The 14,600-nt window shown below is 38.9% G+C and overlaps 2 protein-coding genes and 2 long non-coding RNA genes across 4 annotated transcripts; 2 read left to right on the top strand and 2 right to left on the bottom strand.

Annotated features, from left to right (window-relative positions):
• Positions 1-840: 840 nt before the first annotated feature.
• Positions 841-7,698, top strand: arl13a (ADP-ribosylation factor-like 13A). Its single transcript, XM_044362985.1, has 10 exons — positions 841-2,610; positions 4,037-4,153; positions 4,800-4,870; positions 4,958-5,210; positions 5,743-5,848; positions 5,978-6,183; positions 6,284-6,392; positions 6,523-6,793; positions 6,892-7,008; positions 7,120-7,698. Exons 1-10 carry the CDS (start codon positions 2,591-2,593, stop codon positions 7,173-7,175), a joined length of 1,326 nt encoding a protein of 441 aa, XP_044218920.1. The 5' UTR covers positions 841-2,590; the 3' UTR covers positions 7,176-7,698.
• On the bottom strand, positions 3,749-4,869 carry LOC122989932. Its single transcript, XR_006405211.1, has 2 exons — positions 4,673-4,869; positions 3,749-4,633 (listed from the first exon to the last, which is right to left on the bottom strand). It is a non-coding gene; the product is annotated as an uncharacterized LOC122989932 (long non-coding RNA).
• LOC122989931 lies at positions 6,024-14,598 on the bottom strand. Its single transcript, XR_006405210.1, has 3 exons — positions 14,486-14,598; positions 6,279-6,383; positions 6,024-6,115 (listed from the first exon to the last, which is right to left on the bottom strand). It is a non-coding gene; the product is annotated as an uncharacterized LOC122989931 (long non-coding RNA).
• tmem35 (transmembrane protein 35) lies at positions 9,623-12,581 on the top strand. The gene is made up of 2 exons (XM_044362987.1): positions 9,623-10,223; positions 11,108-12,581. The coding sequence occupies exons 1-2, from the start codon at positions 9,951-9,953 to the stop codon at positions 11,471-11,473; spliced, it is 639 nt and encodes a 212-aa protein (XP_044218922.1). The 5' UTR covers positions 9,623-9,950; the 3' UTR covers positions 11,474-12,581.
• Positions 14,599-14,600: the final 2 nt, after the last annotated feature.

The raw sequence follows: 14,600 nt of genomic DNA, 5'->3' as shown, positions 1-14,600 counted from the left end.
GATCCTTTACTTAAGTAAAAGCACCAATACAGCAATGTAAAAATACTCCATTACAAGTAAAAGTCCTACATGAGAAGTCCTACTTAAGTAAAAGTACATAAGTATTATCAGCAAAATGTAGTTAAAGTGTTGCAGTAAAAGTAGTGGTTTGGTCCCTCTGACTGATATATTATTATATATGACATAATTAGATTATTAATACTGAAGCATCAGTGTGTAAGCAGCATGTTACTGTTGTAGCTGCTGGAGGTGGAGCTAGTATCAACTACTTTATATACAGTTTACAAGTTTAGTCCAGTGGTTCCCAACGTAGGGGTCGCACCCCTCCAAAGGCTCATCAGATAAATCTGAGGGGTCTTGAGATGATTAATGGGAGAGGAAAGAAGAAAAAACAAAGTTCTGATACATAAATCTGTTTTCAGTTTTGGGACTTTTTCTCTAATCTTTGCTCTTTGGTGAAATATTGGATCATTTGAACATTTATTGAAATGAAACCATGTGAGAAGTTTAGAGGGAAAAATCACTATTTGGTGGAGCTGTTATCAACTCATAGACATCTGAAATGTGACCCGACTACACACTGCTTTTTGTAAGACATCAAAAGCCACAAAGGTTGGTTTCATCTTTAACAATGTGTTGTATTTTAAAAGCTTGTTATATTATCCATTGTGTCGAATCTTCATCTGAAAACTAACTAAAGCTGTCAAATACATGTAGTGGAGTAGAAAGTACAATATTTCCCTCTGAAATGTGGTGGAGTGGAAGTATAAAGTAGCAACAAATGGAAATACTTGAGTGAAGTACAAGTACCTCAAAATTGTACTTAAGTACAGTTCTTGAGTAAATGTACTTAGTTACTTTCCACCACTGCAACAGACTGACAGAAAAGCAAGCTGTCTTTCTAAAGTAGATACTGTAACACAGACTGCAAAATTAGCAGTCGGGGGTCTTTTAAAGCATGTTTGCAATGTGGAAAACTGGAGCAGCAAATGGGGGTGTGGTAGCTCTGCTCAGCTGCAGCTGTTTTTGCTGTCTGTCTGTCTGTGTGTGTGTGTGTTTGTGTGTGGGTATGACTTAAGTCACTTTCAAGGACACACACCAGACTTAAGACCATTGACTGGGGACAAAATCTGTGTACCCAAGTGGTGAAACGCAGATTTTTTGGTTAGTGGTTAAGGTTAGGGTAGGCATTAGATTTAGGCAAGCAGTGGTTATGGCTAGGCTTAGGGTAAGTCTCCAGGAAATGAATGTAAGTCTATGTGTGTACATGTGTGGGTGTGTTTGTGCACTTGTGTGCGTTTGTGTTTGTGTGTATGTGTCAGTGTCAGCTGACACAGGGCTGTGGTCAGAGTCTGTGATGAGTCTAGTCAGCAGAGGAAGGCAGTGCCTGATTGGACAGTGGTTTAATGACTTAATGAGATAAAGCCTGTAAACAAAGCATGGCTCCAGGTCTCTACAAGCTGTCACTAAACATTTATTCACCTAAAGTTTAATTTCATTACAGCTGCAGAAGCTCTGCTACTCAGTCTGCTGTCTGTTTTCTCCAGATTTTCCTAAACATAAACATTAAAATACTAAATGACAGTAATGTAGATTGGTGGATACAACATCTGGTAATCAAAAATATGTACGTTCAGTATGCTGCAGAGGAAATTCATCTTAGCTTGTTGAGGAGCATAAAGACATGATATTATTTTAACAGACTAAGCAAAAAAGGCACAGCAGCCTCTGGCGGTGAAAATAGATCCTGTGAACATGATGCCATCTGGTGGCAGAAGCTGCATTACAATATGTGTTGTACGGCTTAACTATGCTATTAACACCATTATGTAATATGTTTATCCTCTGTAAATGTTACAGTGAATCACTGTTGTACCTGAAAATAATTATATGTATAATCAGATAAATATATTGATATCTGTCTTCAAATTAAAGTTTTGATATTATTCATCCATTAAGTAAAGAAATGAGGTATATAATAAACGTGTCTTTCCCATTTCCAGTTATATATAATCATGTTTTCCTCCTTTCATTTGTATTTAACTTTTAAACATATTTTATTATAAAATATTGACATTGTTGTTTTTGACTTCACCCCTAATTCAGTCAAAATGTACCTCACAGGAAACAATACATGTATTTTAGGCTTCAGTTCCAATTATACATGTTAAGTCAGGTAAAATTATACCTGTAAACACAGCCAGCTTGTAGCGTGACACCTCATGACCATCATTCATTATCTACCTGTGTGACTACAATTGTGCAGCCTAAATCTGTCACAAACACTCTGCACGCAGCTACTTTCAGACAAAAGAAGGAGATCATAGCACGTCACAGATCACACCATGAGATACATTTAGTTCTCTTGGACGGATATATGCACCTTCATTTGTTCTAGGAAAAGAAGAACCACGCCATCCAATGGGGTGAATGATTGGCTCAGAGGTCTCTGGGATTGGTTGAAATACCAAACCACATTTCCCAGGCCGCACCTCCCACATGGGGTGACCAAAGGCTTAGTGTGAGCCTGATTAAGTTTTGTAGCTGGTGGGTACAAGATGTTAGTAGAGACGTGCACCCAAACAAATGCATGGACATAGACTTACTTCTGTAAGTACTCCTTGTATTTCTCATTGTTTATTAAAATTAGCAAATTTGTAGCATCAGTAGTCATTCAGTGGTGTCTGACTACCAGTAGTTGTATATTGTCCGCTGGGTTTAAAATGTTTTGTTTTAATCTACAGATTCACTGCATTTTACCTCCCATGTGTCATGTTTGCATGCAGTTATGACTGTTGTTGACTCAATTTTGGATTTTTATTACAGGAATATTAAGAAAAATAGATTATTTTCATTAGTGATAAACACAAGTTAATCTACTGTAGAGGTGTATTGTGTATAGCAACAGGTTTTTCATGGCCATTATTAAGGCTGATTATGATTTAACCGTAGTGTAAACCATTAAAATTTTGCCTGATATTCTTTGTGCTTAATATTTCAGTTTCTAGTTTTATTTATACTTTGTGAAATTACTGAATTTAATACATTTTCATACATTTAAGTATGGATAAAAATAAACAAACTTAATTTAACAAAGTGCTTGAAATTACTTTTCATTAAAAAAATTTAAAAAATCACAAATTTAGAGGTTTTGTATTGCAAAACTTTTTTTTTTCAATTCTTATGAAGACAAAACAGTGATTTCTACATGCAGCAAACACATAAGTCAATTACATTAAAATTTTCAAACTGCACACAACTCGCACAACTTTTAGTATTGTGAACAGGTGATGTCTTTGTGTTTCTTATACTCGCCTGCTCTGAACGTCTAAAATGCTGAGATTTCAGACGTCTGAGCGAAATGCTTTTCTCAAACATACTGACCTCACTGTCTTCTACAGCCACAGCAAATATGGGTCGGCTTGTCAACAACACTGCAAAAGCAGGCCGTTCTAAACTGGCTTTAGCAGATTACAGAGCCTGAACAGATGCTGTGGACAAAGGACTGAAAGATCTGCCTGTGTCTTTTTTAGCACATGGCCCGACTACCTCACACACACCTGCTGCGTGTGCATTACAAGACTCAGGCGGACTACTCATAGTTCCCTGAACATGGCAGAAAGCTTTTACTGGACTTATGAATCATTGCATTGTAGCATCCATGTTTGAAGTACAACTGACAACATTGTTATTATCTTTATTACTGACTGCAGAGAAAAATATTTTGTTTTTTGGTTCTGATCTATTCCAAAAAAAATAAAGAAAAAAAGCTTTGAATTTGAAGTGAGCTAAAGAAGGTTAGCATCAAGCTAATTTTGGATTCAGAGGAGGTAAAGAGGGAGAGACACTTGGCAGTGAACACATTACCAGTGAGTGACCATCTGTAAAAGTCTCCTAAGCTCACAGGAGCCAGACACACAGCATCTTTGTGTTGGACCTGGCCATGACCTCCAGTGACTCAGCTGAACAGCCCTATTTGTGTACTTGTGTGTCCGTGTGTGTGTGAGTCATGCTAAGATTGACCATCTGTTTTCAGGTACCAGTTCCAGAGAAAATGGTGGCCACTGTGCTCACCTTGCTCACCTCACGCAACAATGTTCAACCTGATGAGCAACTGCTGCACCTGGGTCTCCAAAATACAGGAGCCAATCAGGTAGATGATAAGATAATGAGATTTCTTGAAAAACACAGATTAAAAATGCATGAGTCTAAAAGAGGAATGTGGTCAGTGATGCACATGCTGTATTAGGCGAAGGTTAAATCTTCCAAAATGATTAAAAAAACAGGTTTAATCAGCCTAAAGTTGGGCAACAGTGAGTACAATGAGGACTCCTATAAGAAAGCAAATCATTGCTATAATAATTTGAATTATATCAGCAACTAAATACCATATTAAGAATTTTACAAAGTGAAATTCAGAACACATACATTCAGGAAGATGGTTTTAAAAGTAAAATATTTCAGTGCAATAAATTCAGTTGTATTTAAATTTCAACACTAAGTATTCTGTAGTGATTACATTTCAAAATTTGTTATTTAGTTGCTGATATAATTCAGATTATTATGGCAATGATTTGCTTCCATACTCCTAGATTGATTGTAAAATGTCTGTGCTGTTGTTGGGGGAAGATTTCTTTACTAAAATTGACCGACTTTTAAATAATAAAGCAACCTTTCCGGACAGAGAAATCTAGACGAGTCACAATGAGATCTTTTGGCTTTCTTATTCCTTTGGTCTAAAATTGATTTGCACTGATGTCATCTGACATGATTTCTATAATGTATTTACTTCTATGCAGGAAAGTGACCATTCTTGTGGTCGGTCTTGACAAAGCAGGAAAAACATCCTCTATCCGAGGGATGTTAAGAGGTAACTCAACTTTCAAACTGAATTATTTTTTAATAGTGCTTATTGTAGAAATACAGCAAATAACCCACCTGTGTCTTGCCTCTCCAGTCCCCTACAGTGTGGAATCAGGACCCACCCAAGACTGTGTCAGAAATGAGCTGCGAGTGGAGAATTACCTGGTCACCCTGTTGGATGTCGGAGGATCGGCAGGGTCGCGGGAGGCCTGGAAGGAGCTTTGTGGAGAGGCCCATGGGATCATCTTTGTGGTGGACTCCAGTGACAGGCATAGGATGAAGGAGGTCAAGGAGGTTCTGGCTGACTTGCTGAAGCAACCAAGGGTGGCAGGAAAACCCATACTGGTGTAATTATAATCAGCTTCATACATAAATATTTAAGTACGCTCTAACATCATGTGCAGTGTAAACAGTGCTCTCTGGTGGCCGATAAGAGAAAATACCAAATAAGCTCTGTGACTGTAAACCTGGGCCCGAATTTATCAAACTTCTAAAAGTAAAACTTAAGACTTAAGTGAAAGATAAAAGTAAAAATTCTTCTACTCATAAACTTAGGAATTAAAACAAGTTACAAACTTCTTTTGACTTTAAAATGCTCTGTATAGTTAAGAGTTGTTTTAGCATTTGCATCATTTGCATTTGAACATCTGTCTTTTTTTTAAAAAGAAGGTACAATCCTGACTGTTCCTTCTCTGAGCATACATGTGATCACTTGAGAGTTACTTTTACACTTTGCTGATAAATGTGTCTTCTTTCTCTCCTCAAGTTGGTTCTTTGGAGCATTCTTAAGTGTAATTTTTAGAAATTTGATAAATAGATGTGGAAGAGAGGTAAAATGTGAGAGTCACTCAGGTCTGTGCTGTAACCTTTTCTTTTTAGGTTGGCTAACAAACAGGACAAAATGAACGCTTTGCTGGGAAGTGAGCTGATTGAGATGCTGTCTTTGGAGAGGCTGGTCAACCAGAGCCGCTCTCTGTGCCATATTGTAAGTCTGAAATTTACTACGGCAAGCTATAGAAACTAATAATTATACATCTTATATAGATATTAAGACAGACCAGAGATGCAGACAGACATACCCTTCTTGAACTGATGAAGCTCCCTTTCCTCTCAGGAGCCTTGTTCAGCCTTAATGGACCTGCGGCGCTGGTCAGACAGGAAGACTCTACGAGGCCTTCGCTGGTTGCTGCGTGCTGTTTACCTGGATTATCCGGAGCTGTGTACTCGTGTAGCCCAGGACAGCAAGAGGCCTCTGGAAGCAAGAGAGAAGGAGAAGAACAGGAAAGCAGAGAAAGTGCGCAGAAAAACCAAAGGTGAAAGGTAAGACAGGTCTAAAGAATTCAAAATTCACTTCAACGTCAAATATTAAATTATCCAAGCTACACACTGACCTTACATGTTAAATATTGTCTCACCTCAGGATGCGATCCAGCAAGTCAGATCTTCGCCAGGTTCATCGGCCGAAGGACAAGGAGAAAAAGACCAAGGGGGAGGGAAAGCTGCAGCCCATTCGAAACATGCTGCAAAAGGTAAAAAGAACATTTTTGATTGTATTTCTACAGAAATGCTCGTATGTAACAATATCTCAATGTCATAATTTTGAGGCCCTTTAAATGATAAATAAATGCTGTATCAAGCTCACAAGTCTTTTATTCACAGGAGACAACGCTGAAAAAGAAGCTGAGGACAAAGAAGAAGAAGAAGCCTGTTAAGGTCAAAGAGGGTGAAACAAATCAGGAGGAAGTAAATGATCAGGAAGAGGAGGAGGGCGACGGAAATGAAGCAGAGCATGAGCCCTCAGGTCACAGAGAGAAAGCCAGCAGTGCCCTGATCCCCCCGAAAAAAGGCAAACTGAAACGCAAAACGAAGGTGAAAGAGGAGACTCTGGATGTACCAGAATCGCTGGACAATGATGACAAGCCACTCAAAGGTTGAAATGAGTTAAATAATTTATTAACAGCTCATATTTTTTTAGGTTATTAACTGTTTGAGAGTGAGAATCTAATATCTTCTTTATCTTGTGTCTAGCTAAAGGGGACAAGAAGAAAAAGAAGAAGGTCGTGAAAGTAAAAAGGAAGAACAAGATCAACACAGAGGGGGTGCCTGCAGCGTACTCTCAGCCTGTGGACCTGTCTGCAACCTTTGGTGAGCCTCATCCACTTCTTCCATCCACCAATGAAATGCAATAACACTTTGGACTCTACAATGATGAAATCCCCAACTTCTGTTTAAAAAGATCCCCCTGTCTCCTGTTAGATCTTTATCGAAAAGCAATACTGGCTCTGAAGGAACGTCAGGATCAGGGACAGTGAGAGTGAATCCCGGTTGCGTCCTGCGGTCTGAGTGTGAGGATGTGGTCCGCAGCAGTAGTATACGCTCACACTACATCCCTTCACAAACTCTCACACCCTTTCTTTGACACTCAGCGGGGGAAAGACGGAGACACAGATTCTGACTGATATTATTTATCACTTTCTATACACTCTACCACCTCAGGCTTGATCCCTGAACCTTTGGCGTGAAACTGGAAATTCCAATGTGTAGTGAAGGGCAGGCAAATATTGATGTAATAATATAGAAATAAAATAAGTAATATACATTTTAAAAAAGATAAGTTATAGATAAACGTGTGCACTTGGCCAAAACATTAAAGAAGATTTTGTTTGTATAATCTATGCAGATTTGCTTGTAAAGGAAACACGATTTTTGAACTGTATCTGTTTTTTTAATGACTATTTGACCATTTTTCAGCAATGAACAATACTGTAAGCAGGGCATTGTTGAAGTGATTAACAGATCCACCAAACTGTATAATAAACATTGTTTTTGTCACAACTTGTATGTAATTTCTTTTTACTTTACAGCAGCAGAGACAAAATTCATGTTATAATTGCAAGCAGGCTATTAACAGGCTGTGCTACAAGACTTTGTATTGCTTAGATTTAAAAGTCCACATAGAAAATGAACAAGAGCTCAATTATATTGTTCTATCGATTTTATCAAACCTGAGTCCCAAAATGCTTAAGACATTCCTCCCCCAGTCATCCTCACCATCCTCTACAATCCACAATATAATTCCTATACTTAATCAAGCAACTGTGTATTAACCAGATGGCATAACAAGTTTGGGTCTTAGAGTGCCAGCTTCTGATTTTGGCAGTTCAGTTTGATTAATATTGGTTGTGTTGACAATATTAAGTGTCCTAGATTTGAGCAATCACAAAAACAAATGTCAAAATTGTGTCACTAAAATGTAAGTAATACAATAACTTATAGTTTTACATGATATCTGCAATGCTTCTGAAATGTATCACTGGGAAACTACAGATTTTTGTTCGCCTAGGTTTGAACACCATCCTCTTGTTTGTATTAAGGACACACTTTGTTGCTTTTTACAACAACAAACGTGATGGGATATGGGCCAGGGAGCCATCAGGGGCATGTGGATAACTTTCTAAGCTAAGAGAGGGAAGGAAGCTAAGAGTGGACTAAAATGCCTCTTTGCAAATACTAAACAGAGCTAGCTTAATGAGGGAAAATTGTTTAGCCATTTTTAGTGTTTTAGCAGTGCTTTAACATGACAAACACCATCTTGGTTGGGTCCATCGAAAGTCCACGTCAGGCTACATTGATATTCATAAATATCTTAGATTGTCATTTCACTGCAGCCTAAAATCTTTTTGAAAGGTTTTATTTCATATCTACAAAACTGTAAACAATTTTTTCAGTGCTGAAAATAGACACACGGACACATTTGTCAGTGTCCTGTGCAAAAGAAAAACCAAAGGGGCCCAAAAATGAGCTATACACTTCTCATCAAACTGTTTTTTCTTGCCGAGTGATAGATGAGAAGATTGATACAACTCTCTTGTCTGTATGGTGAATATGAAGGTAAAGCCAGCAGCCAGTTAGCTTAGCTTAGCATACAGACTGGAAGCGGGGGGAAACAGCTAGCCTGACTCAGTCTGAATAAAGTCAGCTACAGCTAAAAAATTAATATTAATTCATTTTCACTTGTTTGTTTGAACTGCACAAAAACTAAAGTGTAAAAATGACAATAAGTTGTTTTGCAGTAAATTATATGTGGGACTATATTTTAATTGGCACTGGCACTGTGATTTCCTGAAGTCTCCAGTGGTTGCCTGGCAACTTCAAGATTTCAAATTTCTCATTTAACTCCAGGCAAGGAAGCGAATAAGCATATTTCCCAAAATGTCAAACAATTCCTCTGAGACTCTTATCATATTATTAGATACTGTGCTTTCATGGTGAGTAATACCACTCTCTAGAGCCAGCAGCCAGTTCGCTTAGCATAGCATAAACACTGGAAGCGGGGAGAAACAGCTAGCCAGCTCGCTCTGTCCGAATGAAGTCAGCTAAAGCTCACTAGTTTATATTAATTCATTTTTACTTGTTTGTTTGAACCCTACAAAAAGCAAAGTGTAAAAATGACAACAAGTTGTTTTGCAGTAAATTATATGTGGGACTATATTTTACTTGGCACACTGACTGCCTGGCAACTTCAGGAGATAATATTTCTGATTTAACTCCAGGCAAAGAAGTGAATAAGCTAATTTTCCAAAATGTCAAACAATTGCTCTGAGACTCTTATTATATTTTTAGATATTGTGCTTTCTTGATGAGTGATACCACTATACTCATGAGTCGACAACCAGTTAGCTTAGCTTAGCATAAAGACTGAAAGCGGGGGAAACAGCTAGCCTGGCTTTGTCCGAATAAAGTCAGTTAAAGCTCACTAATTATTAATTCATTTTCACTTGTTTGAACCCTGCAAAAACCAAAGTGTAAAGGTGACAATAAGTTGTTCTGCAGTAAATTATATGTGGGACTATATTTTACTTGCCCCAAAATGTCAAACAGTTCGTCCGAGCCTCTTATCGTATTATAAATGTTGTGCTTTCTTGGTGCGTAATGCCAAACAAACTTAACACAGTAAGTCTCCAGCTTTTGGGGCCTCAGCCTGGGAGATAATGTATGGTTGTACTGTAACAGCCTCCTACTGTCAAGCTCCTGTTATTGATAGGAGATGTGATGTGTAATGAATATGCAGAGGTGTGTTTAGAGTTATGGATGCGGCTCAGCAGAGAGGAGGGACCAACGCGTCGCCATTTCTGTGGTTCATCCAGAAGCCCTTCCCCCTGGTGCGTCTTCACCGGGAAACCATCCGACTTTCATTCAATTCAGCGGGACGCAACTGGCTGCATGAACGGTGCCGAAATATGGCCTCACCAAGGACAATAACTATTGTGGCCCTTTCCTTTGCCCTCGGTTTGTTTTTCGTCTTTATGGGAACCATTAAACTCACTCCGAGACTAAGCAAAGATGCATATAGTGAAATGGTGAGTACATTTTTTTTAAATCGATGCTCCTCTGCATCAGTGGGGGTAAAGGCCATTGTTCTGCGTTGGCTGCAGAGACGCGAAAGGCTTTCAGGCTCGAATAATGTGTGGAGATGTTGACCTAAATAGTGAAAGATACGGAAAAATGAACGCTTTCCATAATGAGTCGCACAGCTAATCTGCCACTGTGAAACCTTCATTTCCCACTGCAGAAATATATGTGTCACACCTGCTGTACTGCCTGTAATAACACAGTTAGCACATTGGCTAGGCCCGCATGTTATAAGATAACCTTTAAAATATTTTAGTCTGACACTATATTTACTCATGAATCCGAAATATGTCGGACGTTAGCTGATAAACACTGAAACAGGGATGAATAATGAATGATTGAATGCATGGTCCCATTATCTTCATTCATGTCATGATTGATCACAAGGCTGCAAACAAACACCGGATAATCATCAGATTTGTGCAGCTTTATCTTTATAGCCTGTTAAATAGGTTGCAGCAGGATGTCTTCTCGTTTTATTGTATGAAAAGCAACTTAACAGCTGAAGAGCAATGGCGGCGCATTCGAGCAAATTCTGTGAGATGCTGATGTTGAAATATCCTGTGAGGAAGGTGATAGCTGGCATGCTTACAGGCTTCTTGTGAAATACAAACTGATGCACTTAGAGGATGTTTTTTTGTTATTATACTTGTACACATCTATGAGGCTTCTTCAGACAGGGGGGGCACAATGAGGAAATAAATGCAGTTGAAGGTTTAACACGTGACCCCACATGATCTTTTAAAAGACCCTCACCTCCCCCACAGAAGTTTGTATTACCTTACATGAATGTTAGAAATATTTAAAATGGATCTGTGTATTTTTCTTTCAGAAAAGGGCATACAAGAGCTATGCCAAAGCACTGCCGGGCCTAAAGAAGATCGGTATCAGCTCAGTCCTGCTTCGTAAGATCATTGGCTCCCTGGAGGTGGGCTGCGGGGTGGTGCTCACCCTGGTGCCGGGCAGGCCGAAAGACGTGGCCAACTTCTTGCTGCTACTGGTCATGCTGGCCGTCCTCTTCTTCCACCAGCTAGTAGGAGACCCCCTGAAGCGCTATGCCCATGCTCTAGTCTTTGGCATTCTGCTCACCTGCCGACTGCTCATCGCTCGCCAGAGTGATGACCGGCCGGAGAGGGAGGACAGCAGGGAAGAACAGCACATCAATGACCAGGAAAAGAATAAGGTCAAGCAGTCTTAAGCTCCTCTTCCACTTTGGTCCAAGCCACACAGTGAAGGGAACCTGGTGCGCCGGTATGGATTGTAGTTATTCATATTTGGAAGGAAACAGTCACTCCCGGTAATAACACCTGTCACACACATCCTCCGTCCCATCCAGCTGGCTGACTGACAACTCTCACCTACTCCTCTGCACTCTTGTGAAACTGAGAACTCTTGTTCCAAACATCCTCTACATAACTGTGGACAATCATACCTGTGGAAACTCTGATGAGCTCAGCTCATTGTCGCACCAGTTGATCCATTTCCCCCTTTTTGTCCCTATTTATTTCATTCCTAAAGTGTGTTAAATGTGTTTTTGTGTTTTTTGTTTTAACTTGAGTATGAATTTCATTTAGGCTACAAGTTGATTTGAGAATGCTTTTTTTCATGGAAGAATCTTTGTAGCTTGTTTTTCTAATTTGTTTTTATACTGTAGGTAGGAGAGACTGATGATTTAAATAGTTCGAGCATGTTTCATTTAGTCAAGAGTATAAATCATAAACCAAAATGAGCACTGTTGAAAGATTTTTGTACTAATTAAAACTGGTATTCATTACATATCCACGTCTTATGTTGGTGCAGTATTAGAAAAGTAATATTTTACAAAGAAAAAAATCAATCCTAGGAAACTTCATTTTTTCATCTTGGTAAGTTTTTGCAGAACTGCGCATGAAATCCTTCTTCCCAAAGTAACATAAGCTGAAAATCCTCTTTCTCCTTTCAGTTCAGTTAGCACAGTGAAGTTTTTTATCTGGGAAGGACAGCGGATGCTGCCTCAGGTGTCTGCTGCAAGCTTGTACAGCAGAACATCAACAAAATAATAAAAAAAAAAAGTCTTTTTGCCTGTTACAAATGGATTTTTCCCTTTTGTAATGCACAGTTAAAGTCGTAAACTTATCCACTGTCTCTGTAAGTTTTTGCTCATCTGTTTGGTTTCTTTCTCTCTAAAGATGTGAAAAGCTTTCCTCCTTCAGTTTTGGTTGGGGGATCAGATCTCAGTTGAAAATGCTGTCAGTTCGTTTTGAGAATCACAATATTTCTGTAAATGATAAACTTAAAATAAAGAGTTGGAGGTGAGACTGATTAAATATTGTTTGTTTATTAGCAGTCTTTTATTTTATTCCAGTGAACAATAACTTACACTTGCAACAATATGTGCTGCTGTCACATAATGAGTTTTTGTGTTGTCATCTTGTGGTATAACTTCATTTAATCCCTGTTGGATTTATTCCTTCATATCAGCACATGAACTACATACAAAATATTTTGGGCCCAGAGATGTAGTGCCTGTCATCATGACATTGCAGCGATTTCTTGCTGATTTTATGCTGTGTATTAGAAGTTGATCTATTTTATGAAATTAAGTCAGTTTCTGCTCAACTCTCATAACAAATAATATAAATTATAGAAGTACGTCATATTTAGCACCATCATTGATCTAGTTACGAATTAAAAATGGAGGAAGTAAAGAATCAGGCCCATTATAAACTGCAGTGGGAGGTGAGGGAGGAAACAGCATATGACACAAGAGTCATTTTGTAATGTCTCTTGCCTTCATGATGACATGGCATGATCTCCCTCTTGCTCCTCCCCCTGCAAGCCTCTAGATGAAAACTGGACAGGAGGTCAGTCACAGTTGGGGGGCAAGTTGGGATGGGGGGGGGAGTAGCCCAAATTTAAAATGATATGATTTGTCAGCTTTAGATATTTAAAGAGAATAAATGCGACTCCAGTTTCCACATCTGCCATTTGCTGACCATTTTAGTTTTGAAGGGTTCGGGGGTTTTAGTTGCAGTCCTTTCTGCTTAAAACTGTTTGTTCCCCAGACCTCCAGAGGCCCCAAAAGTGCTGGGTTCACTGACTATGTCAGTTGCTTTTTAGCAATTTGATTACTTGCAAATTTGTTTGGGAGATTGCAGCTGCACTGTGCGGCATTATGAGGTAATCTTGTAGCCTTGTAATCTTGTGGCCTTGTGTTCCTGTGTCTCACACTTTATTATTTCATTTTATATTGTGCTCACACAATGCAGTTTGTTAAACAAAGTTGTGCTTTATCAAATTACCACAATCTAACTGACAGATAGACAACCTAGAGCCAGGTAGTATTCAGTATAAGAATACTAGTTTGTTGTGTGGTGCTTGTTGTGAACTTGAAGGCAACAGGGGGCCCGAAAATAGGTTAATTTGGACATGATTATAAGGTAACTGAATGTCAGTTTACCCACATAATAATACACAAAAACATTTTCTCACTTACATATAGTGATATCTAGCCATAGCCAGGGTTTGAGATATCCGTCTGATCTCTGCCACCACACCAATACAGTGCAGGTGAATAAACTTTTGTTTGGGGTATTCAGAGCATTAAAAGCAATTACATTTAACATAATCCCTGGTTACTCTGATAATCCACAAACCTCACTGTGAACAGGTTTCATCAGAACTTCTTTCTATTGGGCACATAATCCACATCAAAACTGTTGGTAGTGAGGTCTGTGGATTATCCAGATTAATGGGGACACTTTCCCTTTAGTGCCACTATAGGTTGACATTTGCGGTTTTGTGTGAAATATCTTGGCAACTACTAGATTGAAAGCGATGAAATTTTGTACAGATGTTCAAGGTCTCTCAGAAGATTCTTGTGACTCGTGGGTCCTCTAACTTTTCCTCTAGCGCCATCATCCGGTCAAATTTTTAGTTTTCCTTATGGTGTATGACCAAATATATGCAACTAATGACATTCACATCAGCCTGAGTTGTACTTTGTGTTTAGTGCTACTTAGCAAATGACACGCTTATACACTAATCTAAAATGGTGAAACATCAACATGTGAGCATATAGCACTGTGCCTGTATACAGTTTAATGCACAGCCTCACAGAGCCGCTAGCATGAAAGGAAACTGTTGAAATGTAGTTCTTCGATGGTTTGAGAGCACTACAACACCTGCTCATCTCTAAGATTATTTGCCACAAACTAGTTTAATCACTGACCAATTGTCGGCGTTGTTCGGCGTAGCATCCCTCATGAAGCACATTTACTCCCACACAGACTCCTGCATGACTTTTGTAGTCCTAACTGAAAGGACAGACGGACTACAACTGCCAG

The sequence above is a fragment of the Thunnus albacares genome, chromosome 10 (assembly GCF_914725855.1).
Source record: "Thunnus albacares chromosome 10, fThuAlb1.1, whole genome shotgun sequence".
NCBI lineage: Eukaryota > Metazoa > Chordata > Actinopteri > Scombriformes > Scombridae > Thunnus > Thunnus albacares.
This window is presented reverse-complemented; position numbering and strand designations above follow the sequence as displayed.